This window comes from Astyanax mexicanus, chromosome 17 (assembly GCF_023375975.1).
Source record: "Astyanax mexicanus isolate ESR-SI-001 chromosome 17, AstMex3_surface, whole genome shotgun sequence".
NCBI lineage: Eukaryota > Metazoa > Chordata > Actinopteri > Characiformes > Acestrorhamphidae > Astyanax > Astyanax mexicanus.
The window spans coordinates 24,068,140-24,095,543 of NC_064424.1; the positions used below are offsets into that span (position 1 = coordinate 24,068,140).

Below are 27,404 nucleotides of genomic sequence, written 5' to 3' on the forward strand. Positions count from 1 at the left end.
TGTATTGATGCTTTAATCTAGGTTATTGTGGGTCATCGCGAAGTTAATTCAACATGAAATTAAAGACAATTAAAGAAAAAAAAGAAAAAAAGGCAATTCCTGTAGGAAAAAAAGAACAAAATTTATTATTTTTCACTGTTCCAAGGCATTCTTTACACAGGCTGTGTCCAGATTCTGTGCAAGCGTACAGCTCACTACATTTGTGTTTAATTCTATATAATACCAGATACTACTATGGGCTTTGAAATCGAACACCAGCAAAGGAGATGTTGGACTCTTCTCCGCTCAGATGTGAGATACGGCATCTAGAACTATCACCAGTTTTACACCATGAGCAGCTTTGGTGGACATCACAACATGTTAGTACACATTTTGCCATAATTTTTTCCCTTAGGCAAAAAAAGAAGAAAAAACTAAGCAAAAACAAAAATCTAAAAAACAAAAGCTGGGGGGAAAGAAAATAATCAATGCTGCAGTAGTCGAAATTAAAAGTGCCTTAACAATATAAATTACTTTCATATTAATTATATCAACAAATAACATCATAACACAGAATTGAAATACTAATATCCAGCTTTTCACTTTTGAATCAGAGCTGAAGGACAATTATACGTCCAAGTTTTGATCTAAACTTTACAGTTCAATATTTAACTACATGGGTCGAAACCGGCCAACAGGGGAAGAACATTCAACACTTTGTATTTAAAATAAATTAAAAAAAAACAAGAATTGTAGAATCTTCTAAACAAATATAACAAATATAGAAAACAATTACATACCAGTCCTCTTCTGATTTAAATAGCATATTTGATTTGGAAAGCTCATTCACAACAGTTTCTGGAAGCAGTATGGCAACATATGGACCCAGTATCTCAACATAATGACTTCCATTCATGAATTTTAATTAATTACGTACCTTAAAATAATGAAAAACTTAATTTCAAGAATTAAGACACCATTATTATAGTGACGTCCTGATCCGATCCAGTGCACAGTTTAATGGATCACTTATTGGATGCACTGAGCTAGATCTAGTCTATTTCTATTTCTGGTTAAAGAATGGTATTCATATTAAAACTGATGTTCTCAGAAGATAGAAGTTAGAATTAAGAAAATGACAACTGTTTAAAACAGATAATATCCTGATCTCTCATCACAAGATCTATTAGTATCTATGAGATACTAATTCAAAAGATCGAATGCCAAATAGATCATAATTGTGATTAAGTATGCGCTAATATGGAAATTCTGGGTGATGTACATGCAGAACCAGTAAAAGTTTGGATACACCTTCTCATTTAATGTTTTCATTCATTTTCTACATTGTAGATTTATATTAAATACATACAAATAATTAATGGATACATATGACCTAAACCTATTGAGATGGTAATTTGGGATGAGCTGTAGATTCACAACGTGTTGTTCAGCACCTCCAGGAACTCCTTCAAGACACTAAGAAAATATTCCAGGAGACTCTACCTCATGAAAACACTGAGATAAAAAGAGAACAAAGAGTGTGCCGATCTGTCCTTAAAGCGAAATGTGCTACTTAGGCTAAGAATCTAAAGTATAAAACATATTCTGGTTTGTTTATCACTTTTTCTTTACTAAACAATTCAGCAGGTATTCCTGTATATTTTTTATTAAAGTCTTCTATATTAAATGTAGACGGTAGAAAATCATAAAAAAGAAAGAAAACACGTTGAATGAGAAGAGGTGTGCCTAAACTTTTGAAATTTTGAAAATTGTCCAATAATGCCAGAAAAAAAAAATATGTTGTTAATTATTAAAAAAATAAAAATATAGAAAAATATATACAGATAAATATTCTATATCATGGGATTTTAAGATACCATGTCAACATTTCAAGCAAAAAGCCATTAATTTTAGATACTAAGTCAAAATTTAAAATTGTCATTAACTCTAAATTATTTAGAGAAAATAACTTATTTCAAGATTCTAATTCAGTTTTCAATAAAACCTTAACAAACTGAGATAACACAAAACCTTGAGAATATAAGTGATTGAATACCTGAATCTTTTATTTTACATTTTTAAAACAAATGTCTTTACTTACAGGACATTTGAGATACTGATCTAAGAAACAAACTGCTGAATAATTATAATCAGTAACTATTAAATACTATGAGTAAACATTTACTCATAAAATTCACTTTTTTAGGATGAGCTTCCCAGAGCAATCCTGGTTTTGAGATGCTTCACAGTATTTAAGGTACAGGTAGTATGTAAGCAATCATTGTTTTGAGATGAATTATGGTATTTAAGGTAATATTAGAAACTGAGAAACTATATTAAAAAAAGATTGAGTATCATTAAAGTCATTACATTAAGATACCAAGTAAATCAACAGGCTCCTCAACCTGGTGTGAATGGGCTTTCAATACACCAACTGGTCAGTCCAAAAAATAGAAAATGAAAAAAATACAAACTAAACAAAAACCAAAACAACAATACAATGGGGCATTTCTTTTTAAATTATAAATTTTAATATGTTGATTGCCAAGCTACATTCTTAGATGATCCTTAACACAAAAAAGATAAGCTTCAGGCGGATCAATAGAACCTGAAATTGGCAAGAAAGCTTGCAATAATAATAAAATAATAACAATAATTCCTGATTTTCATGTAGTTAGCTCTTAAATAATGTAATTATATTCACTTATCTATGTAAAAACAACTTTCCGTAATTCTGTTTTTTTTTTATTGGTATACTTTGGAATATTCTCAAATTAGAAGAGTTCTTAGGAGTCATATGGAGGGTTAATAGTTTAGTTCAGTCTGGTTGTAGATAATACTTGTTCTGAAATCGGCCCTCCCTAAATATTCCCCACATTTTATATATATTTATATATCTCTTTACAACCTTTGTTAGAAATATATTTTTCACAATTATGTTCATTATAATGAACAGTTTAAGAACTGTTAAATAGCACACTGGGATTAACTTGGTATTATTGGAAGCTTTGACGTGGCACTGCAGCCGACGACCTCCGACAGTCGTAAGCACGCTGCGTCATCATCTATCAAATATCTGCAGGATCGATATTCCAGAATCAGTTTTTCAGATTTTCATCTGAATCTCCATTCAGTGACTGTGATCACAGATCAGTTCGGCTAGCAATGCCTTTAGCTGAGAGACTTTGGACACATGGCACAGTAAGAAGCTTGCACTTTGGAGCATTAGTATTGGTACAACCCAACAATGCACTTATTTCGATTTTGACACGTTTGCGAGGAGATCGTAGGTACACTTTCCAAACAGGGCAGGAGCTCAGAGGGGCAAAAGGCAAAATTTTCGATTTGAAAAAAGCACAAGTATACAAAATAAATAAGGTACGAGAAGAAAGCTCATGCAAACTCTGCTTGACGAGGCTGAACGAAATGAAATGTTACCCCAGTTACAGCCACACTGTAGACTGTTCTACTCAAGTCTTGAGAACTTCGCCACGTAGAAGAAAGTTCTGGAAACTTCTGGCTCATTCATTTGTGTGCAGAAACAATCGAGAGTTCTGAGAGAGAGAGAGGGAGCGGAAGTTTCTGATCTGACATCAGGCTTCAACTTTACAGGGCGGGACTTGGAGTGGTTGATGCCTTCCGATTGGTGGACTGATGCTGTAAGGTTTTGAGAAGTTTGAGACGTTTTCATTGGCGGGGCAGTAAGGCAGGGGTGACGACCAAAGAAAGCACATAAAAAGAAAAGACATAAAAATGAACAATGAAACAATAAAAAAAAAAAAAGAAAGAACGAAAAAAAGAAAGGTGTCCGTCACTGAACGAGTGGAAGCAAAAGCTTGGAGAAACGTATCAAACCGGATCTGAAAAGCCGGAGAGACAGACAAAGCGTCTGAAGGCATGCATAATGAATGCACATCCACACGAACTGAAGTTCTGAGAGTTCTGCTCCACACCGAACCTGTCAGCAATGGGAAATACATAAATAAAAAAAAAAAGTTTAAAAAAGGGTGAGGAAAAAAAAAAAAAGAAAGAGAAACGCTCCAAGCCAGACTGTAGAAGGAACACAGAAGGAACGGTCCAACGTCCAAAGAGGCAAGGTCAAAGGTCAGTGTCCTCAGTAAACCCCACACCTGCACTGCCCAAAGCTCCCAACAAAAGACCAGAAATGAAGAGATGAGACCAGCCGACTGTCGGTGTTCAACTCGAAGTGTAGCTGTGTGTGTGTTTTTGTATGTTTGTGTAAGAGTGTAGGTGTCTTGAGAATGCTTCACGTGGACACAGGAGGAGATACTGGAAGCGTCTGGTTGCCACGGTCACGGTCACCATGACTACGACTATTCTTGAGCCACTGCAGAGCATCCTGGTTGTGAGAGGCAATGAGAGTGGGCGGGGCCACGGAATGTTCAGTGGGTGGACGGCCCGTTGCTCTGAGGCGGCTGGCCAGAAATTTCCAGGAAGGTGGAGCGCATCAGAGCGTAGGACTCGTCGCAGAGCGACGTCACGTCATCCGACGTCAACCCCTTCGTGTCGATCTTCGGAAGGATCTTCAGGGTGATCGTTCCTGCGAGGATGAGAAAGAAAATTACTGTTATCACTATGCTAATCATAATCCCAATCGCAATCATTCCAATCACTAATATTTTCCTAGTCATCACCACCTGATCATTACAATCATATCATCCTAGTCATCACCACCTTCATATAATCTGTATCACCACCGTCATCATTGACACCATGGTCATCCCAATCTCAATCACCACCATCATCATTATCCCAATCACCACTGGTATTATCCATCATTGTTACCATGGTCATTCATATCACCATCATCCATCACCATCATCCCAATCATTGTTACCATGGTCATCCACATTATATGGTGCTGTATGTTTACAAATAAAAAACTGAAACTGTTACGCAATCGTAATTGAGAACTGGACCACAAACTTCTGTAATATCACAACACTTGCAATATTTTTTCCCCAATATCTTATATTAAAGATGGGAGACTTAGACCACTGAGCAAAGTCTTCTCCAGCACATCCCAAAGATTCTCAACGGGGTTGGGGCATCTTGGAACATGCCCGTGCCATCAGGGAAGAACAAATCCATTAATGGAATAACCTGGTCTATTTTCAGTATATTCAGGTAGTCAGCTGACCTCATTCTTTCAGCACATACTGTTGCTGAACCTAGACCTGACCAACTGCAGCAACCCCTCCCAGCCCTGCCCCACAAGCTTGTACAGTAGCACTAGGCATTGATGAGTGCATCACTTTGACAGAATAGGAACACGGTAAATCTGGAATCATCAGACCATATGACCTTCTTCCACCATTGCTCCAGAGTCTAATCTTTATGTTACCGAGCAAATTGAAGCTGTTTTTGCCTGTTAACCTTACTGCTAATAGTTTTCTTAAGGCTACGCAGCTGTTTAGTACATAATCCTTTGACTTCCTTTTACACAGTACATATGGAAATGCTCTTACTTTCACCATTAAACATATGTCTGAGTTTTAGTGTTTTCTACAATTGGAGTTCACCAAAAGTGTTGGCAGTGAATGTGTGTATAAGATGCCCGCACCCACGCACTTGTGAGCCATAGACATAAACAGTATATTTTCTGGTCAACTGTAGTTTGTTCCATTTGAGTTTCTTACCTGATTTGAACTCTTTCTCTTTCCGTAGGTAGAAGTTACTGTAGGAGGAGAACACCATAGGAACAATGGGCGCCTGCAAGAGAAGGACAGCGAGAACATCCACTAAATAAACTTCTCAAGAAAAAGCACAAACATACAAACACACACGCTCACATGGACACTCGCACTGTCCTCCCAGACTAATTATAGAACGAGGTCAGGGTCTGAGCTGCTGGTTGGACTGTGGAGGTTTGAGAATCATGGGACAGACTGTGTGTTCTGCTTCTGGTTATAATGGTTTTAAATTTTTCATTGCAATTTTATTTCGTTTTCACTTTTTCTGCTTCAATTTAGCTAGTTTTAATTATTTTTTTGAGTAGGTTTGCCAGTTTTTATTAGTGGTTAGTTTTAGTTTTTATTCATTCTAATATTTGTTTAATTTTAAAAGGTGTTATGTAATAAAACTCAAGAAAAGAACTGTAAAACTACCAACTGTCCACAAAAACTGTAAAAGTCCACAAACTAGCCCCCTTAAGTGCAAAATATATGTAATGCTGCTGCTTTTAATAGCCAATAGAACACACATGAACATGAAACACACATCACATTAGAGAGATTGTTTTGGCGCAATAAATTTGCCATGCCACATTACATTAATTTAATGCCCAGATCATCATTATATGTCTGGCTATTAAATTTCTATACTCAAAACCCTAATTTCACATTTTAGTCATTATTTATGCCAAAATTGGTGCTTGCATGGACTTATTTTGCAGCACTACACAAGGGGTTACTGAATATTTTAATTTTTATGCGATGGTCGCTGCACAGCAAAGGCAAAATTGAAACATTTAGCAATTAGCCTCAATATTTGAATCTGATCGTTGTTGGATCCCAAATTGAACTTCAACTATTTGTTATTAAAGATGATATGTTCTGCAAAAAAGGTGACAGTATCTGCCTTTCTGCCCAAATAACCATCCTGCTTCTCTCCATCCAATGTAACTGGCAATCTTGTGTCCAACATAATTTTTTTTTACCTCTCCTTCTCACTCCATCTCTACATATTTCCTCCTTTCTTCTCCCCCTAAACACACCAAACCTGATTACGCTCAGGAGCAGCAGCATCAGGTATGCATTTGATCGCCTGCTGATAAGAACAAACTAAATTTGACATTCAATAATGTCAAAATCTCAGCTTTCTGTTTAGATTTATAAACATGTGCAGTACAGTTACACACTCTGACAGCACAGCAGCAGAGCAACTGTTCACTATTCTTACAGGCTAGCGTAACTTCAGAAACTCACTCGGACACAGAGATGCTTGTGCCTAATGAAGAACATCAGGGTTCCATTAGTCTGGCCTACATTAAGTGACGTCGACCCCCCTAAACCCCGACAGACATCTGCGTTTGATTACTCTGTCCTAAAGTATTCTGGGCCTGTCCTGTCATACAATACAACATAAGGGAGCGTGATAATACACACTGGACAAGCAGTAAAACACAGGCTTGTTCTTAAAGCAAGATAGTGGTTCATACCTTTATATACATACAACATTTATACAATATGTGGTTTGTTTTGCATAACAATAATAGTAGTTATAACAACAAGTATATAAAACACATTAATATATAACACTACACTAATGTACCACATGGGATTAATGTTATGTCCCATGATTTTAATCCACTATATAAACCATATAACTGGAGAAGAATCATGCACTGACATACAGAACATGCGTGTAGGACCACTGAGTGATTTCTGAGTCCCTTTTTTCTTTTTACATGAACAATATAAGCCATGAAGTCTTCGGTCACAATCATTACCACCCACTGTGCTGTCCACTGTGGGTGGTAATGCTTTCTATGACTTATTCCCAGAACACATGTGACTCTCTGTATATCAAGGAATGTTAAATGTTCAGAAATAGAACATCCCAGACCCAAGCCATTGAGCCCAGACACCCAAACACTTCACCCTCAATTTACGTACTGGTATCCCATGACTTTTGGCATGCCATTGTATATGGGTAAATAAACTAGGGAGATGATGTACGTTAACATCATCAAATCAAATGTGCTCAGAAGCTTCCTGTAGATGATTTCCGCAATGCAGAGATGACCGATGGAATTATGGAATTCAGCAATAAAAAGGTTTACAAATAAAAAAAGGATTAAAAAGGATACAAATAATTTAACATATAAACATGAAATATGCACTCAGACACTAGACACACAGAATTAAAAAAATAATCTGCTATCCAAAAACTGACAATTTATTCTTTTATTCTCTGTAGTTTCCTACAAATCCCAACATGCTTCTGTTTTTCATGCACAGACCTGCAAATACAGTACCAGTCAAAAGTTTTAAAGTAGCCACATTTAGCTTTGATGAATAAAAAATAAAACTTGCCAAAAAAAGGGGTCCTATACCAGTAGGTTCTATAATGACATTTTTTGGATTGTTTAGCGCTGAACTTGTTAAGACAACCTGACCCGGTCACGTTTGACCTGGGAGTTGCTTCACTTGTAAACGATTTACCGTGGACAGCGCAATGCTCGATTTCGGAGATCGGAGATCTTTTTAAATTCCACCTCAGACTCATGTGCATCTACTGCCTTATTTCTGAAGGCCTTAAAAGCAAGAGCTCTTACGATCTCGTCATGATGATACATTCACTTCAACAATCAAGAGCAAACCAAACTTTGTTCTTCTTTAAGAATACTGTAATATGTAATATTTATAATAAATACCCTTCATAAATTACAATACCAATAAAATAAAATAAAAACAACTATTTGCTAATCCTATTTAACCTGTATTCAATTTAATACACTAAAATAACAAGAAAACTCCTTTTAAGAGGAAGAAACCTTGGAAGGAACCAAGACTCAGTCAGAGGAACCCATCCTACTCGGGTTGACCCGCTCAGTACGAACAAATAACAAACAGCAAATAAATAACAGAACAAAACAGTACAGAGAATGAGCTATAGCTAATGTAACAGTACAGATCAGAGACTGTAAATAAAAGATGGACGCCGCGTCGCCGTTCCCATTCATTCAATGAAAATGAAGCCAAAATCTTCCGCCATGTTTCCGATCCTGATACCCGATTCTGCGCAGTAGAGACCAGAGGAGGGAGAAAGACTGTGGAGAGACAGCCTACTCATTTAAATAACCCCGCCCCTGAGGGCTGCCTCGCGGTCACAGGCTGCAGAGCGGTGCGGAGCGGAGCAATGGGGAAAATTCTTTACTTAAAAGCATATTAAATTGTACTTGTTTTCTATTTTGTAAGTTTAATCAAAAAGGGCACCATTTTATTTCTTTCTATTTGTTTTTTGAGGGTGGGTTGTGTCAGTACCTAAACTTGTATCAGTACCTAAACTTGTACCTTTGCTTGTTTCTGGTTGCACTTTAACCACAAAGGGGACATTTTAAGTAGGGGGGAAAAATCGATTTAAATCAAAAATCTGATTTTTTTTTTTTTTTTTTTTTTTTTTTTTAAATCGAAGATTTTTTTTTTTTTTGGGCCATATCGCCCAGCTCTAGTGGGTACTAGACTGGCCTGCCTGCAGTTCACACCTGTCTCCCATTGAAAATATGACGACAGGGACCCCAGAGGGTTGAGCAACTAAAGTTGTACATTAGGCAAGAATGGGAAACAATTCCACCTACAATACTTCAACAGTTAGTCTTCTCAGTTCCCAAATGCTTATTGAGTGACGTTTACCACTGTGTAAAATCACCGTTCCTTTTAACATGACCCTCCTGTCCCAACTTATTTGGAACGTATTGCAGCATCTAGTTTAAAATGAGTGAATATTTGCAAAAAACAATAAAGTTAATCTGTTTGAACATTAAACACCTTGTCTTTGTAGTGTATTCAACTGAAAATAAGTTGAAAAGGATTTGCAAACCATCATATTCTGTCTTTATATATGTTTTACACAACATACCCATTACCCAAATAACAGTTGCTCGGTCCTGACCATTGAAGGACAGGGTGAAAGGACAACAGACCGACTACAGTCTACAAACCCAGGGTCATTTAGATACTCCTGGCAAGGCAAAACCCTTCTGTTTTCCTCTGCTTTTCCTGCACACTCAGGACATTATAAACCTGTACATATAAACAAACACACTGAACAAGAGCTGTTTGAATGTAATGCTGTATCCCGGTCTGAACTCGCGTGGCACGGGCTCACATTTCTAATTCATCCCATCCACTCTGGAACTCAAACTGAACCAGGTCTAAACAAAACGATCCTCTCTACACAACTAAAACTCCTACAGCATCACGACAATCAAACTTAGTATCAATTAATTAATTCGATCTAATATAATTTAATATGAAGGTTCTTATTACAAATAAGCGAAGAATAAAAATTAAAGTTTAATACAGGAACACAAAAGAAAAAACAGGACACCGTCAATGTGTTTATGAGGAACAGCAGCACACCCTGGTGTTCGTTAAAGCTTATTACACCAAACTCTTTCCTCCTCCTCCTCTCGCACCAGTTCTGTCACTATTTACTGTGTAATCAGCATTAAGCCAATATAATGAACGTGTGTGTGTGTATACAAAGTATACTGGAGCAAATGCAGGCAGGTGCAAGTGTAGGACACTTACCTGAGCCTGAATAGCCAGGTGGAACGCTCCTTTCTTGAAGGGCAAAATATCCCCTTTCTGATTCCTTGTTCCCTCTGGAAACACCCACAGACGGATCTACAGAGAGAGAGAGAGAGAGAGAGAGAGAGAGAGAGAGAAATGAGAGACTGTAATTAAAACATATATATATATATATTAATTAATCTGACATTCAGGCTTGTTACATTTATTGCATTACTGACAGTACCGCAAAATATATCGATATGACCTCAATAACTGTAGCTGACCACTAGTAAAAATGCATAATTAAATAAACAAAAGGTGTCGCCATGTTTCCCTTCTAAATCAGCAGGTCTTGCTGCTGTGGGGGCTGGCACCTATGTAAATAAAACAGTTCTCTGGATGTTAATCTACACAAATTTCTCTCCTGAAAACTGGTGGGTGAGTAAAGCGCTTCTGTTTTTTTTTTGTATTTTGCCCAAGGGTGAGCACTAGCCACAGTTGGCAGCACTAGTCAGACGCGGTTAGCGCTAGTAAACTTTTCCTTCAAAGTCAAACGAGTGCAGGATATTAATCTACACAAATGTCTGTCCTAAAAACTGTTTATTCTGTTTATGTACAGTAAGATTAAAATTCCAGTATTTTGTCCAAGCGTGACCGCTAACCGCAGTTAGCAAGCACTTAGCCAGCCCCAGTTAGCAGCGCTAGCCAGACGCGGTTAGCAGTGCTACCTAGACGCGGTAAGCAGCGCTAGCCAGTCGTAGTAAGAAGCGTTTGCCAGACACGGTTAGCAGTGCTAGCCAGCGCCAGTTATCGCTAGTAAATGACGCCCGATAGTGGTAGACTGAGGAACCTTAAGTGTTCCGGTAATCCAGGACACTCTCAGCTAGCTGTTCGTCCCAAGTAGCTTGGTTTAACATGGTAAATACACAGACTACAGTCCAATACACTCTCCTCTTAATGGCGAAAGAGCTAGCGCTGTGGTTAGCAGCTTATGTTAATGTCGCTGCACTCAGTAGAATTCATACAGAAAAATGCAGTAAAAAATTATATATATTATTAATTAAGTTATAAGTATTGCTATTGCTCTATTCATCATGAGATTTTGCCAGAACCACTGAGAAACAGGAATATATACAGATTCATCAGTTATCACAGGACCCTGCCCACAGCATGCTACCAATAGTGCCAATAGACTAATCTCAGTCCAGCAGAGACACTGAGGTGTTTAAAATCTCCAGCAGCATGTCTGTGTCACTCCATTGCTGAGAATGACACACCACCCAAATATATTACTAACAATGGCTGCTCTGTGGTGGTTTAGCAACATGATCAAAACAACACCAGTATGTTTGAAGATAACTCGCCTGTAGGTTTGGCTCACCTGCACACACAGTCAGTAATGAGCTCTGGGTGATAAAATGTGTGGAATAACTTGGATTAGAACTTGAATTAGAGCTCATGGCTCACCTGGTCCTGCAGCATGGTCTTGGCCGCATCCTCCATGACACTCTTGGCGTCACTGGTCTTCTTGCGGTTAATGAAGACGACGCCACCCAGCCAGCAGACCAGGCCCACAGTCCCCGCCCACAACAACTCCTTCTTGGCAATGGGGGTGCAGCGGTCTGGGAGCACCTCCATCATACCTGTGTGGAGGGACAAAGGACAACCGTTATATCAAATTAATAAATTATACAAAACAATATTGTGATTTACTGGCTTGTCTGATGTTTTTTTTATGATATTTTTAGTGTTCCTACAGTTTACCTACAGAGTCTACTGATTATGATGAGACTAGTTTTAACATGATCAGTGAAAAATCCTAAAACTAGTTTGAAAAGTCCAAGTTTTACATAACAAGCCACTGGAGAAAAACAATACATTTTTGGTAAAGACATGCAATTGCAAAGTTTTAAAGGCTACAGCAGTGCATAAAACAGAACAGGAATCATATTGCCAGGTTCCCCTTTACAATTAAATGTACTTGATTTCCTGGTATAGCGCAGCCAAGAGACATATCCTTTTAAAAAGTTAGACTATGCTGCTTCTAGAAATTTGAAACTCAGATCTGCAGCGGGTGATGCAACTGTTGATAAGTGATTTGTAAGCAAGTTATCATGGTTAACTATTTGGCTGCTGCTTCTATTGCAAAGTAGCAATACTTACAGTTGACTGGGGCAGCTCTAACAGGTGAGATATTTTAATAATAGACTTGCAACAAAGGTGGCCTCCTATTACAGTACCATAGAGGCACTTATCTCTTCAGACTAACCTGTTCTACTGCTATTGCTTGTTTATGATGGTTGCATAAATATTGATTTTAAATAGACTTTAGCATGGCATGCAAATACCTTTGATCTTATAGTAAACATGTCCAAACAGTACATGTCCAAGTGCTTATGCACAACACTTCTACATGTAGCTATTGTAAGTTGCACAAAGATGTGCATGTGCACAAACAGCTAGTCAAGTCCTTGCAGAGAAGTGATGCTTCAAGTAACACTCTTGTTAACGAACGCATTTAAATCCTCACACTTAATTTCAGAAGAAAAAACAAAGCGCACAGTGTGAGAATGCATGAGTGTGTGTGTGTGTGTGTGTGTGTGTGGTTGTGCATACCCAACACGTCGAGAGACGACTGGTGATTGGAGATGATTACGTAAGGCCCCTCAGTCTGCAGGTGCTCCCAGCCACTGACCTCAAACCGCAGACCAAGGAAGTACTTCACATGACGCACCATGAAGCGGATGATCCTGCAGCAGAAGACAACGGCAAATGCATTAAAACATCAACTAGAAAACTAAATATAGCCACAAGTTCAGATTTACGGGGGCCAGTGAAGCCTAATGCACAATTTTGGATGTGTTTAACATCATATAGTTCAGAGATGTGTGCGTGTTTAAAGTTTTCTGTTGATAGAACAAAAGTTTCCAGACTTCCGTAGACTTCATCTATTTAGCTCTAAAACACGAAATATGCATTTGTTCAAAGCATGTTTTCAGGGATTGTAGAGGCTACAGAAGATGGTCTGGGTCCAATTTTGCCTTTAACATCTTGATTTCCATTGATATGTCTTTCAATTTGTGTTGATAGGACAAAAGGGTTCTGATTTCTCACACGGTAATTCAGAAAAACCCTGCCTGGACCCATCTGACCAATGTGGTCAAAATGTGAAAGTTTCTCAATAATTATTTACCTATAGGGTCTTCTGATTAGGACAAGACCAGTTTTAACATGATTGGTGAAAAACCCTAGGACTAGTTTGAAAAGAAGTGCAAGTTTCACAAAACAGTAAAGTTACTGCAAAAATGTAAAGGCTACAACAGTGCATAAAATAAAACAAGAATCATAAGGTCAGGTTGTCTAATAGACTTAACATCAACTACTTTATCCACCATCTCCAAAACCAAACACAACTGATATGACAAAAGGTTCCTAACTTCTCACAAGGTCACTCAGAAGAACCCTGCCTGGACCCATTTGACCAATGTGGTAGTGCCACAAATAGTCAAATTGTGAATGTTTTTCGAGAATGATTTACCTTCTGATTACGACAAGATCAGTTTTAACATGATCTGTGAAACTAGGCTAGTTTGAAAAGTGCAAGTTTTACAAAACAGCAAAGTTATTGCAAAGACTGATGTCTGATGAGATCTAATGATTTCATGCAATTTGTGCAGGTTTAGTTTGGTTTCAGAGCTCCACCAGTGGTGTGAATATAGTGAATATATACATGCAAAGATTTAATTCATTCTAATGGAAATGCAGATTAAATGTACAATCTGATTAAAATCTCCCTTTGCATGCACATTATGAACAATCAGACATAAGAGCATTGGAGAGCTATTTAGAAGGTAGAGCCAGAAAAAGGAATGCGAAAGATTAAAGTGCAGAAACGGTAAACTAATGGAAAATGACAAAAAGTACTTAAGAGGTATTGAGCCTTACTAAACCAGATCTATAACATCTCTGTTGCCAACCGCTACAATAAGGGTGTAGATTTGTTTTTTTTGTTGTTGTTTTTGTCTTATTTTTTAGAGAATTAGGTGTTATCTTAAATGAGATATTTCGAGGCCTAAAAAAAGAAGGTTGCACAGTCAAAAAGGTTAAGAATCCCTGCTCTAAACCAAACCGTTTCCTTTGTACACCATTATACCCCGATTCCTATGTCAAAATGCAGCAGCTATAAGCCAAACCCTCTGTTAGGACACAGCATACATAAGATCTTATCATGTAATTACGATTGAGCAAGAGCTTGCATTAAGAATGTGTGTACACAAGTGTGAAATTAAAGAGACAGATGGAGGGAGAGGTATAATGAGAGAGAGAGAGTGAGAGAGAGATCTCTATCTGTGCATCTCAAGACCTTTGCACGTTCAGGGGCTCCATATCTTCATTGGTAATCAGTGCTGTGAGTCTGAGTGCATGTAGGACAAAGTGTGACCATGATTACAGAAGCCAGCACCAGAGGGTGTGTATCCGGCCCTGATAAACCTGAAGACACTCTGTCAGCCAATAGGAGCAATCTCTCACAGACTATTAGGTCATGACACCACGGTGTCACACAGTGTTACTGAACTTAACTGTTAGGAGTGTAAAAATATACAGATATATAGAAATATTGTGATATTATGTATGTATAGGCAATACTGTAGTGATTCTTAAAAACACAGTTTTGATTTTTATTCAGAAATTATTTTATAGTATGACTTTTTTTATATCTATAAAATTTTAGGAAAAATCACAACTATGTCTGAACACAGTCTGATACTAGTCTCTACATGAGAAATATTAATGTTTTTTAAAATTGATACTGTGCTTAAAAATCCATTCAGTGTTGCTAAACGTAAAAAATAAATAAATAAAAATAACCTGTATGCTAAGATACCAAATGCAATATACTAAGGTACCAAGTTCAGTAAGGGTATGTGCACATGGACCGAGTCCCAAATGGCTCTTCATCAGACATAAAAGTTATTACTGTTACGTGGGCAGATGAACGCAAAAGCAAGGGTCAGAATTGGGCCATGATTATTTTTGCTATCAAGAAAGAACTGTATGTTTTTATGTGACCATATGTGAACTGGAAGGTAAAATGCAGGTTCATTTAATTGGTCACTAGGGCTGGATACACACAGACATACACAGAGAGACACACATATTCTCATAAACGTATAATGCTTAGAATTATTAATGTTATCTATCTATTAAAGTTTGGAGTGGAAAAAACTTTGGCCAAACAATGAGCAAATATTCTGCCTCTGGAAATGCAAATTTACCTTATGTAGGGCCCTATGATTTCCGAAAATTGGAGAACGTGAACAGAGTAATGGAATTGAGGAATAAAAGCAAATTCAAATATTAACACAGAATACACACAGAATTAGATACATAGATGTAAAACAACATGGTATCCCTATTGAAGTCACAAATTGCAGTTTAATTTCTAGTAAAAACAATATGTTTCATGTTTTATGCAATAGCTAAATGTAATTGTAGTTTCAATACAAATTTTACCAAATGTCATGTTTGTTTAATTCCATTGCAAAAAATAAAATGGATTTCTTTAGGCCCCTACATATGTGACGTATATATTGTGCAGCCCTGTTTGTCAGCAAAATATACAGTATTATAAAATAAATGTTGCTAATTTACAGATCTTAAGAATCTTCTGAAAGTGTGTTACTCTAACAAACTCAAAGAAAGTTACTAAAAAAAGAGAAAAAACACAATTTTACAAATTTACAACACCCTGTAATAACCACAACGCTATAAGAGGGAAAGAGCGACAAATAAAAAAAGAGGAAATAAGAGGCCATTAGAACCACTATGTGTGTGTGCAGCAGGATATTGGCAAATCAATTTACAATTCCTGTGGCTAAACAATGCAAGCCATTTTCATACCAAAACATCTATATATAGAGCCTATTTCTGTATATTTTTGTAAACTTTTTTTCTGATTAATTAGATTTTTGCTCTTAAATTTAACCAAGTCCTATTGTAATCTACTTGTTTTGAGCAGACAAATAAACTTTGACTTGATTTGACCTGGCCTCACATAACTAGCCTGCTACTACAATGTGTGCATTAAAAGTCCTGTAGATTCATACCATTTTAAATACTGCTTTGATAAATAATGATTTGATCAGTAGAGAGGTGTAAATAAACCATTGGGCTTGTTTATTGTTGGCCATGCTCTCCAGCAGAGCACATGCTGTTTTAATTGATTTCATCACCTGCATACTGTCCCAACTGGTACACTCTGTTCTTCACACACACCAGCCCCAGTTAAGAGGCTTCTGACATCTCAAAGTCAATCACATGTACTGCTACTGGTATCTAGAATATCAGGAGAACCAATACAGCCTTTTTATTGTACTTCTTCATAAATAGTCTTATTTGTATTATTTTACATACCTAGGCTAGATTAATTATTTCTGCCTTTTTTCAGGCAGCTAGACACTGCAACTAAACTGCAAAACCAACATAAAGAATTTTGGATTTCATTTACATAACTGTTATAGTTACAATATGGCCAACTTTTATAAAATTTAAAATCATATTGCCCAGTGTTAATTTGAAGAGAAGATCTGCAGTTCGAGCTGGACCATAAACACACCATATTGTTAACATGAAACACATGATTAATTCAGAATTCAGCTCTACATTTAACTCTCCAATAAGTCTCCAATAAGTAGCTGCTACTTGGACCAAACAACTGTTTGTTTGGAGATATTTTAACATAGAAATCAATGGATGTCTATTTTCTAGTCTATTTTCATACATAAGGCGCACTGGATTATAAGGCACATTTTAAGAGACACTATAAGGAACTTCTAATTGAGCAGGTCTCGCTGCTGGGTGGTGGTGGGGGTTAGCTAACCAAGTTAAGAAAAGCTAAGCTAAGTAAAAAAAAAAAAAAAGTGTTAAATTTTTTTTTTTTTTTAAGTCAAACGAGTGCTTGATGTAAATCTACACAGATTTCTCTCCTGAAAACTGTTCATTTGGGTGAGCAAAGTGCTTCAGTTTTAGCTAGCGTATTAGCTAGCGTTTTTTCCCACATAGCTTGTTTTAACACTGTAAATGCGCAGAGTACAGTCCGATATACTCCCCTCTAAACGGCAAAAGAGCTAGTGCAGTTAGCGGGTTATACTATTGCTACTCCAGCAATGCTAGCAAAGGGTTAGCAGCAGACTACAGGCCAATAATATTTACCTTTGAACAGGGAAATAGTGTTTAGCGGCTAATGCTAATGCTACTCCAGCCCCAGTGCTGGAGAACTAGACTGAAACTCCTGTATAACTCTGTACTTCAGCGGAGTGGCTTTACTGCTTCTTACAACCTGACTGGTACAATCCATACATAAGGCGCAGTGGTTTATAAGGCGCACTGACGATGTTTGGAAAAATTTATGAATTTTAAGTGCGCCTTGTAGTGTGAAAAATATGGTAATTCAGCCAGTTTAATTTAATAACAGAACCTGTGTTTTCTGTGAGAGAGCACTAGAACTTAGCTAGGTTAGGAAGCTCAAGCAGCTCTGCTCTGTGAGTAAACTAGTGAAATTAGCGGTTGTTTTAAGTAAAATGTTGTTTGTTTGGAGAATTTTTTGTCTAAAAAAAGGCCCAAAAGCAACACAGTTGTAGTAGAAGTAGAGCCAGCACACTGAGGGGTGGACGTGCAGCTGTCATATCTTTAACTCCAAAAACTAAAGGGATCAGAGAGAAGATTTTTTTATTGGTATCAGATCAGGACTGAAAAACTGTGGATATGCAGATCTCTACTAGTGATGTTGAGCTGCAGTGTGAATGTGACTAGTTTTCAAACAATTATCAGAGACGAATCATCAGTTTCCTAGACCCAGGTGAAAGCTAAGCCTGGACTTAAAAAGCTTATTTACTTAATCAAAATCTGAAAACTGTTCTGACCATTTTTGACATGGTATTAATAAGTATCATAACACTTAAATACAATATCTAGTACTGTAACAGTTTATCCATACAGATTTAATAGGCACTTAAAAGGCCAATCAGATGCCTTAACACAGTACAATTAACAATGAATGATGATGAAATCTACAACTGAAAACTGGACTCAAGGTCCAGAGAGTAGGTTGGCCCTGCTCACTCCGGAAACTATCATCACTTAAAATTCTTTATATAAACGAGGTGGTTCTGCCTACAGAAACTTGTCTTATATTTCAACCATAGCAACTATGAAAACAGGGTCATTTCTTATTTTAGCAACACATTTTCCAGGATATTTTCCATGAATTCCATTCGTGACACCAAACAAATACTGAGCGTATTAAAATGCTGGCAGTATAAACTGGTTTTACACATGGGCTATCAGACAGCTAATGAGAGGTGATCTTAGATCAGTATTTCTACTTCGAGATGCTTGATAAAAAAAGGCCCATGGTTACTTGATGTTCTAGGCGTAGTACTTTAAGCAAATCTTTCACATACCATACAAAATCCTCCTGTAAATTCTTTAGTAATTTTCAAACATGATTTCAAACATATTTGCCCATCTGACCATGCAGCATTAAAACCTTCAACAAATTCTACATCAGTAACTAAAATACCCATCTAAGTCAACTAGAGTTTGACTAATATTTTAAAACATATTCTTCAAATTTCCAGGTTTTCCAGGATGTACAGGAACCCTAAGACATAAAAGAAATGTACACAGAGCTAAATCTTATCACAGCAATTTCATCACATTGTGAAAGGAATGTAAATATTGCACCTCAGCCTAAGGGGCTCTGACGTCATCATCCACAGATTTTAATTGGGTTGAATCAGGAGGAGTGTCTGCCCAATAAACATTAATCCAGATAAAAAAAAGTGTTTAAACACAGGAGGGCAGACAGGATGGCAGGCTAGACTCTGACCACACCTCCAGTCACGTATCTTGAAGCCATTTCCAGGAGATGTGTGAATAAATACTATTACAACAAAGTCTGTATGCGCCTCATTTAGCAACTTCACCAACTTGGACTTCAAACTGCTGAATACAGACAGATTCCATCCAAACACTGCCAGAGTTTTCACAACTTAGGGTGGAAAATGTATTTCTTCGATCACACAGAGGAGTTCTGTAGTAGCTCAGTGCTGGTAAAGGCCAGTGGTCTTATGGGAACAGCAATGAAAGGGGCCAAGCAGCTGTAACCCAGAAAAAAAACTTTTTTTTTTTTAACTGAGTTAAAGGGGCCCAAGTTCTCAAAAGCATATTAATGTTGAGATTATCTTAACTGATAGAGAAAGAGAGTGTTGGGTGAGATGCCTGGTCGATCTTTGTAGAATCCACTTCATACTTATAAGCCCATTTTAGCAGAGATGTACTTTGGCCTGTTACTATAACTGTTTTTTGATGCAAGATAAATTGTCCAATAAATTTAATTAAATGGCGTGAAAGACCACAACAGCATTAAAACTGTTGCCCGTCAGAGAACAGATCAGGCAAAGAAACCGTGCGACAGGCTAAAAGGAACGTCTCCACTAAAATACATTCAAGTAAATGCAGTGGATCAGGAGATCGCCGGTTCGGATCCTGTTTATGTAGCTTGCCATCGGCTACTGGAGCCATGAGGGAGCACAATTGGACTTGCTCTCTCTGGGTGGGTAGATGGCACTCTCTCCCCACATCACTCCAAAGGGTGATGTCTGTGAGCTGACGTATCGGAACTGAGTCGCTGCACTATGATGCTGCTCGGCAGATTACCTATATAAATCTGACTTCTTTTTTTTTTTTTTTTGTAAGTTTAATTTGGGTAAAAGCAGTATTCTTTATCACAAATGATATATAATAATAATTAGCTTGAAAGTAAAAAAAAATAGCCTTTACAGGTTGAGTAGTTGCCACTTGAAATCTTGAGCCATTATATTTTTATGACAATTTTCCTAAAATTAATTCTATAGAAAATTCTAAATTTTAATAGCAGCCCCTGTATCGTGATATGAATCATTTCGACAGATTCTCTGTAACACTCATCATCTGTCCTACATCAAAACAGAAAAAAACGAATTTTGACGAAAGGTCACATAACCCTGTCTTACTGTGTGTCCAAGTGCGCATCTCACTCTCACACTTTCTGCCTCTTTCCATTTATTTTCTTCTCTTCTATTTATTTCTCTTTTTCTTCCCCTCTCAGTTTCCCTCTCACTTATTCCAACCCATCTTTCTCCCTCTCGCTCTCTCTCTCTCTCTCCATTTCTCGGTCTTCACCCTTTCATCTACTTGGCTGACTCAGTCTTTCCCTGCATTCTGAAAAAGTGAGACGGAGAGACAGAAAGACAGGGAAAGAGAAAGAGAGCTCCGGTTCCAGATAACCTCTAGGTTAAAGAGAACAGAGTTGTTGTAACAGAGCACCACATACACACAAACACGTACACACAAGCACACACGCACACAGATCAGCTGGTCACTCTGCAAGGAGCAATGGGTCACCTCAAGGCTACAAAAGGGTACAGTTTTCAAACTGTACTTCAGCTCTGGAACAAATTAAGAGACCACATCAGTTTCTTAATGAGTTTCTCTGATTTTGCTTTTGGATAATTTTATGCCACTCCTTGTGAAAAATGTCAAGCAGTTCAGCTTGGTTTGATGACTTGTAATCATCCAACTTCCTCTTTATTATATTTAAAGGTTTATACTCAGAGGTTTTAATTTGGTAAAATCAAATAAACCCATCATTTTTAAGTGGTCTGATTTTTTTTTCCCCAGAGCTGTATTACACACACAGACACGCACACTATACACATCTGTTTGAGGTCAAGTAGCCATGTCACTCTGGCCTTAATAAAGTCCATGACTAACACACACACACACACACACACACACACACACACACACACACACACACACACACACACACACACTTTAGTGCTACTTGTGTAATACACTCTATATACACTAAATTAAAGCTGCCACAAGTGTTCATAGAAAAGCCATCTAAACAACTTTTTTTTAATTAAATGTTCTTCATTCTCACTACTCTTTCCCAAAATGTTTTTTTCAGTGGCATCACTCCAATCCCCACCCCCTTACTCCCCTTTAGATCTGCTTTATTTTTAAGAGTGTTGCTCAATGCTGGTAAAGGCCAGCATGGGTCATATAGCATCCGCAATCAAAGGGGCCCAAGCATCTGTAGATCATCTTAACTAGAAAAGCAAGATTTCTTAATGAAATGCCAAGAAAAACTGAAACTGTAAACAGTGAGAATAATTCGTATTTTCAGTTCCTATTATTCATCATAGCTCTGGCTTTTACTTTGACTATCTGTTGTCCAGCCTTCCAGCTAAAATAGACACTTTGATTGGCTTAGCCCTTGAGGTTGACTAATCTTCAATATTCCAACAAGCCTCAACTAACCACTGTCAAATAACCTTAAATCTAAAGAGTGGCAAAATTGAGAGATTTCACCCTCTGAACCTTTACAACCAGAACAACAAACTTCAGCTGCTAAAACACACCAGAATGTTGGCCTGAACTTCAGGAAAGAATCATTCTTTCAGTCGAGCACACACCAGGGGCTTGTTTTCAGCTCTTAGAGCGAAAATAATGGACGTTGAGGCTTCAATTTTCTCGTCACATGGACGGTAATGAAGAAATGCACTTCTGTAAAGGTATTTCATCCATTCAGCAGAGCACAAAACCGTTCTACGTGTGAAGCTGAAGCTTCTAACTATGAATCATATCCTCTGAAACACACACACACATGCATGCATAAAGAACAAAGGACTCAACTGTGGCTAAGAGTTAATTCAATCTTAAATTAGAAATGGGACCTATAGTCCCATTCATGCTCAATGCTAAACTGGGATACCGATATGAACAAAGCCCTCTGTCTGTCCTCTGCATTCCTTTTATTCATGTTTGTGCACGTTCCCTGAAAGCTTACAGATACGAGAGAGAACAGAGTAGTACCACTGAAAATTATAAGGGCAATGTACTGAATAGTTCAAGTGAAAAGTGTTCTAATTGGTACCTTCAAGACATGTAAAGCTTTAGCACATCTTCTCAAACTGTCACTAACACAACACCACTCAATATGCTTTGATAAAAACACTAAATGCTAATTCTGTTACATCACTTAACAGACGCTCTTACTTACAGAACGAGATAAAGGACAGGTATACTCTCTACTACTCTTGTACACTGATAGATGTCTATGGCAGCACTAGGAATCTTACAAAGCAAATTCATGATCCACTTTTGGACCTTGTCCTAGCACCAAGATTTACTTCTACCACAAACATCCATGGTAAAAACATGAATAATAGTTTTTCTTTAGCTTAATATGGTGTCAGTTTACAGACAAAGAAAGTCAGTTAGTTTGTTGGTTATGCCGTGAGTGGATGGAAAGATTGTATATAGGCCGAATATGGCCGAAATTGAACAGATTTTCCTATAAGGGAGAGCTTTGTTACAAACATGTTTTTTTTTCCTGCTACATCATTAAATTAATAAGTCTTGACTGATTATATATTGTCTGGAAGAGTTTGTGTGGTTTTCTAAACTGCTGAATTGTCAGCTTCATTAAAGCACCATAATCAGATTAGTGGCAAACAGAAATAAGATTAACTGGAAGAGTCAAGATAACAGTGAACATCAGTATGTTTTTATTTCATCCCCAAGAAGTTGAGAAACATCCTGTGCTTAGAATAAATAAATAAAAAATAAATAAATACTGAGCTGAACTGATTAATACTGATTAACTACAAAGGGTGGCCTGCTTTTTAGCTTACAGGGATAGTCTTGAATCTCTTTTGTAACTCACTGGTGGACAACAGCAAAGTAAATATATGTTACTGTACTCAAGTACATGTTTATGTATGTATCAGTACCTTTTCTAAAGTATTTAATTCTTTGTGAGCTCTTACTTGAACTCATTAAAACATTTCCTGATTTTAACTCCACCCAAAAAGAGAAAAAAAAATCCTTCTGGCTTCTTTTGCATAAACCTCTAACAAGCCACAACAACATAATCATAAAGCAGACACACCATCAGTGCACAGTGTACAGTAAACTTTGTTATGAACTTGTTTTGACATGTTGGACATAGCAAACCAGGGCAAATTTATGAAAGAATGTAGGGCACTCCCAAATTTAACACTGTTAAACACAATGTCTACACAAGTGATATAATAAATATAATATTTAGATGAAATTTATTTGTGAAGCTATGTTTAAACTTAAACTTGTTATGCTACCATATGCTGCAAATACAACGAAAACATTGCTTCTTTGTTAAAAGCTATTGTTTCTTCCTAATGAAACTGTCTGACTTCAACACACTGGCCTAGATATATCAAACTTCATGGCATGAAATGCTGATCCAGGCGTAGTTAAAGTTGACTGAATTCTATTATACAACTGATGAGAGTTGATCTTAGATTAGTAGATCAATAAATTCCGTCATACTGTAAATGACAGGGAAAATGTGTAATAGTCCAATTGCAGAACAAGCCATATCAAATAATGCAAATTAAACCCTGTTGTGTTTTTCCTGTACTTGACAGGCTTGCAACAACTAGTTGTTTAAATCGCTCAGTTGGGTCTAAGGTCCCAATCAAGCCCCACATGTTGGAGCCATGATCATTACAAGTTTGAAGAAGTAAGAGCCTGCTAGAGTAGTTAAACAAGATATCTCATTCTTAGTGAATTTGTATCTCACTTACATTTAGCAAACAAGTTAGCATTAGCAGTTTCCCTACCTCCTTTAATTACAAATCAGGCAGTAGTTTTAGTCAAGCTAACAATAGCAACAAGTTTTTTGTTCTCTCACTCAACGTTAATGGAACCTACTAGCCGTTTTAAACAAGACATTTTTCATAAAAACATATTTTTTAAAAATACATTTAAAGCCTTTTTAAGAACTTTTCAGACTAACTTTGCATGTAAGTTAGAGAGTCACAGCCAAGTGTATATTAACATAACATACACTATTGCTGTTAAAAAAAAAAAAAAACGATAATACAACTGATTTAAATCTTTATTAATGTAAACACTAATATTTTAAATCATGGTAAGATGTGTGCTCCTCATACTATTACTATATTAACTAGTTCTATAAAACATTTTATATCTGAACAATATCTGGTCAAATATTGTTCATTTTTATCTGATTAATAATAGATTAAAACTCAGAAGGACTAAACGATTATCAAAATAATTGTTAGTGACAGCACTAGATACTAGAGTCTTCCCAGCTGAAGTATGAGTAGATCAAGCAAGAATCATGTTACAAAAGTATAACAGGATATTAGAGGCACAAACGTTTAACACTTGAGAACGTTTGAGGTCAAATATTTTTGTACTTTTACTCAAAAGTGTAGCTCTTAATGGAGAACTTCCAGTTTTCACTGGATAAATATTGTACATTGTGTATCTCGACTAAAGCTAACTAACTACTCTACCTAACTACCTCTTTGACATCAATTATATTTTGAGTTGGAAAAAAAATTAAACCACTATTTGGGAGATGTTTTTTATGGAACGTTCTTTCAGACCTTTTTTTTTTTTTTTTTACATTTTGAGATCAAACTTATTATTTGAGTCCCCACTGCTTTATCATGATGGCCCTTAAAAAATAATCTGAATAATAGTGCCCAAAGCAACAAATGATTTAAAAAAAAAAAAAGGTGTTTTAGTAAATTTACAACAGGAATGTTAAAATATAAACAGCCAAATATAGCCATATCTTTACATATTCTTGCACATATACATATTCCTATTTCTGACCCACTTTACACCGCATTGTATTGGATGTAGAGGAGCCCTGTAAAATTATATTAAATATATAATAAAATAAATTAAGGTGTGGTATGGAACAAAGTAATAACCAAAAGATGGGTTGTTGCCTGAGGGCAACATCATGCCATAGAGTGTTAACTTCACTGTGTAGTTATATCTGCCACAACAGGTTTTCCAAAACCCCATTCTCTATCTGTATACCCTAAGCTAAATAACCTACATCCCCGAACAGTAGCTAGCTAACAGCTACAGCAGCTTGTTGGACTGATCAACACACGGATCGATACTAATTGATGGGCTGGAATCCGCAATTCTATTGATCAGCTGTCACAGCCCGCCTGAGCTGCCCCCTGTGTGACAGTGTGTGAGATAAGCCCTCTTTTAGCTACACAATAACAGCTAAATACATACCTTTACTGAACTTTTTTTAATATTCAATATTCACTCTGTTTACACTCACACTGCAGCAGTGAGGCATTAGCTATTCATTAGGTGGACTCTACACTGTTAGATGATGATTGTAATGATTACAGGTTTGATGAAGGGACAGTAATTCAGCTGTCTGTTTAAGAAAAAGAAGAAAAAACTAAAGCAGTACTGAAAAATCAAACATGTTGGCCAGACTTAACTAGCTTGCCTAACGTTAGCTAAGCTAGTTAGGTTAGCTAGCCAACAGTCTGATTTCCTTTTTTTCTTAGCTAGCTAGGTTAGCTAACTAGATACAGCAGCAGTGGAGGTTTAAGACCTGAAGCGTGTATGTTTGTGTGTGTGTGGCTGAATTAAAACCGTGTAGCTTCAGGCTCTGTAATCGTGCATTTGTGGTTTCTGTGGTTGTGAAAACGTGTGTCCCAAAGGTGCTGAGGACTGGGCTAGCATTAGCATAAGCTAACCACAGCTAGCTTGTCCAAAAGACTGCGCTCAGTCAACATCTGTCCTGGTGAGTAACGCCTGTGTGAAAAGTGTGTGATAACAGCTAGCTAAGGCTAGGTTAGCTAATTAAACACAGATAAAAGAAGGTAAAAATAACACTACAGAACGAAAAGGAAATAACTGTTACGTGGAAAGACCTGGAATTTGAGTATATGTGCAAATGAGCCTTTAAATAATAATTAAAGGTTAGTTTATGCCACAAAACAATGCTAACAATCAGTGCCAGCTACCACTTTACATTACCTAGCTATAACTAACCCTACCACTTAACTGTAACAGTAGTAGGGCCAGCAGTACAGTGTATTAGGACAATAAAGGTCCAGTATGTTCAAATATATGAAGGTTACAATTAGAGATGATGGCTACGTCCAGGTCCAGAAAATTACAAATCCACCCCAGGATTTGGTTCCATCTCCATGGGCGGCACAGTTGCAGCAGAGCCGCCCAGGCAGCTGCAACTAAATCCTGGGGTGGATCTTTACTTCCTGGATCTGTAGATACACTGAACTGGGTTTAACACACCTGTGTCGACCCAGGTGAACCAGATCAAGTCAAATCAAATCAAGCCACACACTCAGACAGAGAGGTGCGGTTCAGGTAGTTCTTTAAATATATAAACACACACACACACAAGAGAGAGAACTAGATCTAGTGACACACATGCAACATGCATGCACGTACATATACACACACATACATATACATAGCACAGCTACACTACAACTCACCGCATGTTCTCAATGTCCCTGCCCCCGCTCTTCAGCACACACAGCGGGATGGTGATCATGGCCAGCAGCATCATGTAAACCACGTAGAAGACCTTCTTAAAATAAAACACGAACGTGCTGCTGGTCAAACACAGCAGCGGGACCACCAGGAGCAGCAGCATCCATAGAGCCTCCATATCGCCTCCACCACCACTCACATACACTCACTCGCACACTCTCACACTCACTCTCTCTTTCTCTCTCCCTATGTATGCCTCTCTGTCTCTCTATCTCTCTCTTTCTCACACTGCCTCTCTCCCCCTCTCCCCTACACTACACACTACACAGCTTGTAAACCAACAGCGGTACTGGCTAGCTAATATTATTACTTTTATCAATAACAATAATATTGCCTCTCTAACTCTAACACTGCCTCTACATTACATCCGAATCACACAGAGTCCAGCCAACACTCCAGCAGGCGAACTTTTACTGTAGCCTTTCTGACCGTCGACGTCAAATCAGTACAGTCGCGAACGAGTCACTGGAACGAGTCGTTTGAGTCTTTGGAATCGATTCCTTTGCGAGTTAAAAAAAAACGTTTGGTCCATTCACTTCAAGTGAATCGTCCAGGGCAGTGGTACAGTAGAATGAAGATTTGATTTACAGTTTTGCTAAAATAACTAGTATTAGGTAGTAACTAGGTATTTTACATTTATATAACAAAAATATGTATTATAAACAACATTACTTTTGTAATAGTGGAATGTTAACC

General features: G+C 37.4%; 1 protein-coding gene across 1 annotated transcript; it reads right to left on the bottom strand.

The window, feature by feature from the left end:
• Positions 1–102: 102 nt before the first annotated feature.
• agpat2 (1-acylglycerol-3-phosphate O-acyltransferase 2 (lysophosphatidic acid acyltransferase, beta)) lies at positions 103–27,179 on the bottom strand. Its single transcript, XM_022676191.2, has 6 exons — positions 26,651–27,179; positions 12,855–12,988; positions 11,706–11,881; positions 10,257–10,352; positions 5,640–5,712; positions 103–4,540 (listed from the first exon to the last, which is right to left on the bottom strand). Exons 1-6 carry the CDS (start codon positions 26,824–26,826, stop codon positions 4,383–4,385), a joined length of 813 nt encoding a protein of 270 aa, XP_022531912.2. The 5' UTR covers positions 26,827–27,179; the 3' UTR covers positions 103–4,382.
• Positions 27,180–27,404: the final 225 nt, after the last annotated feature.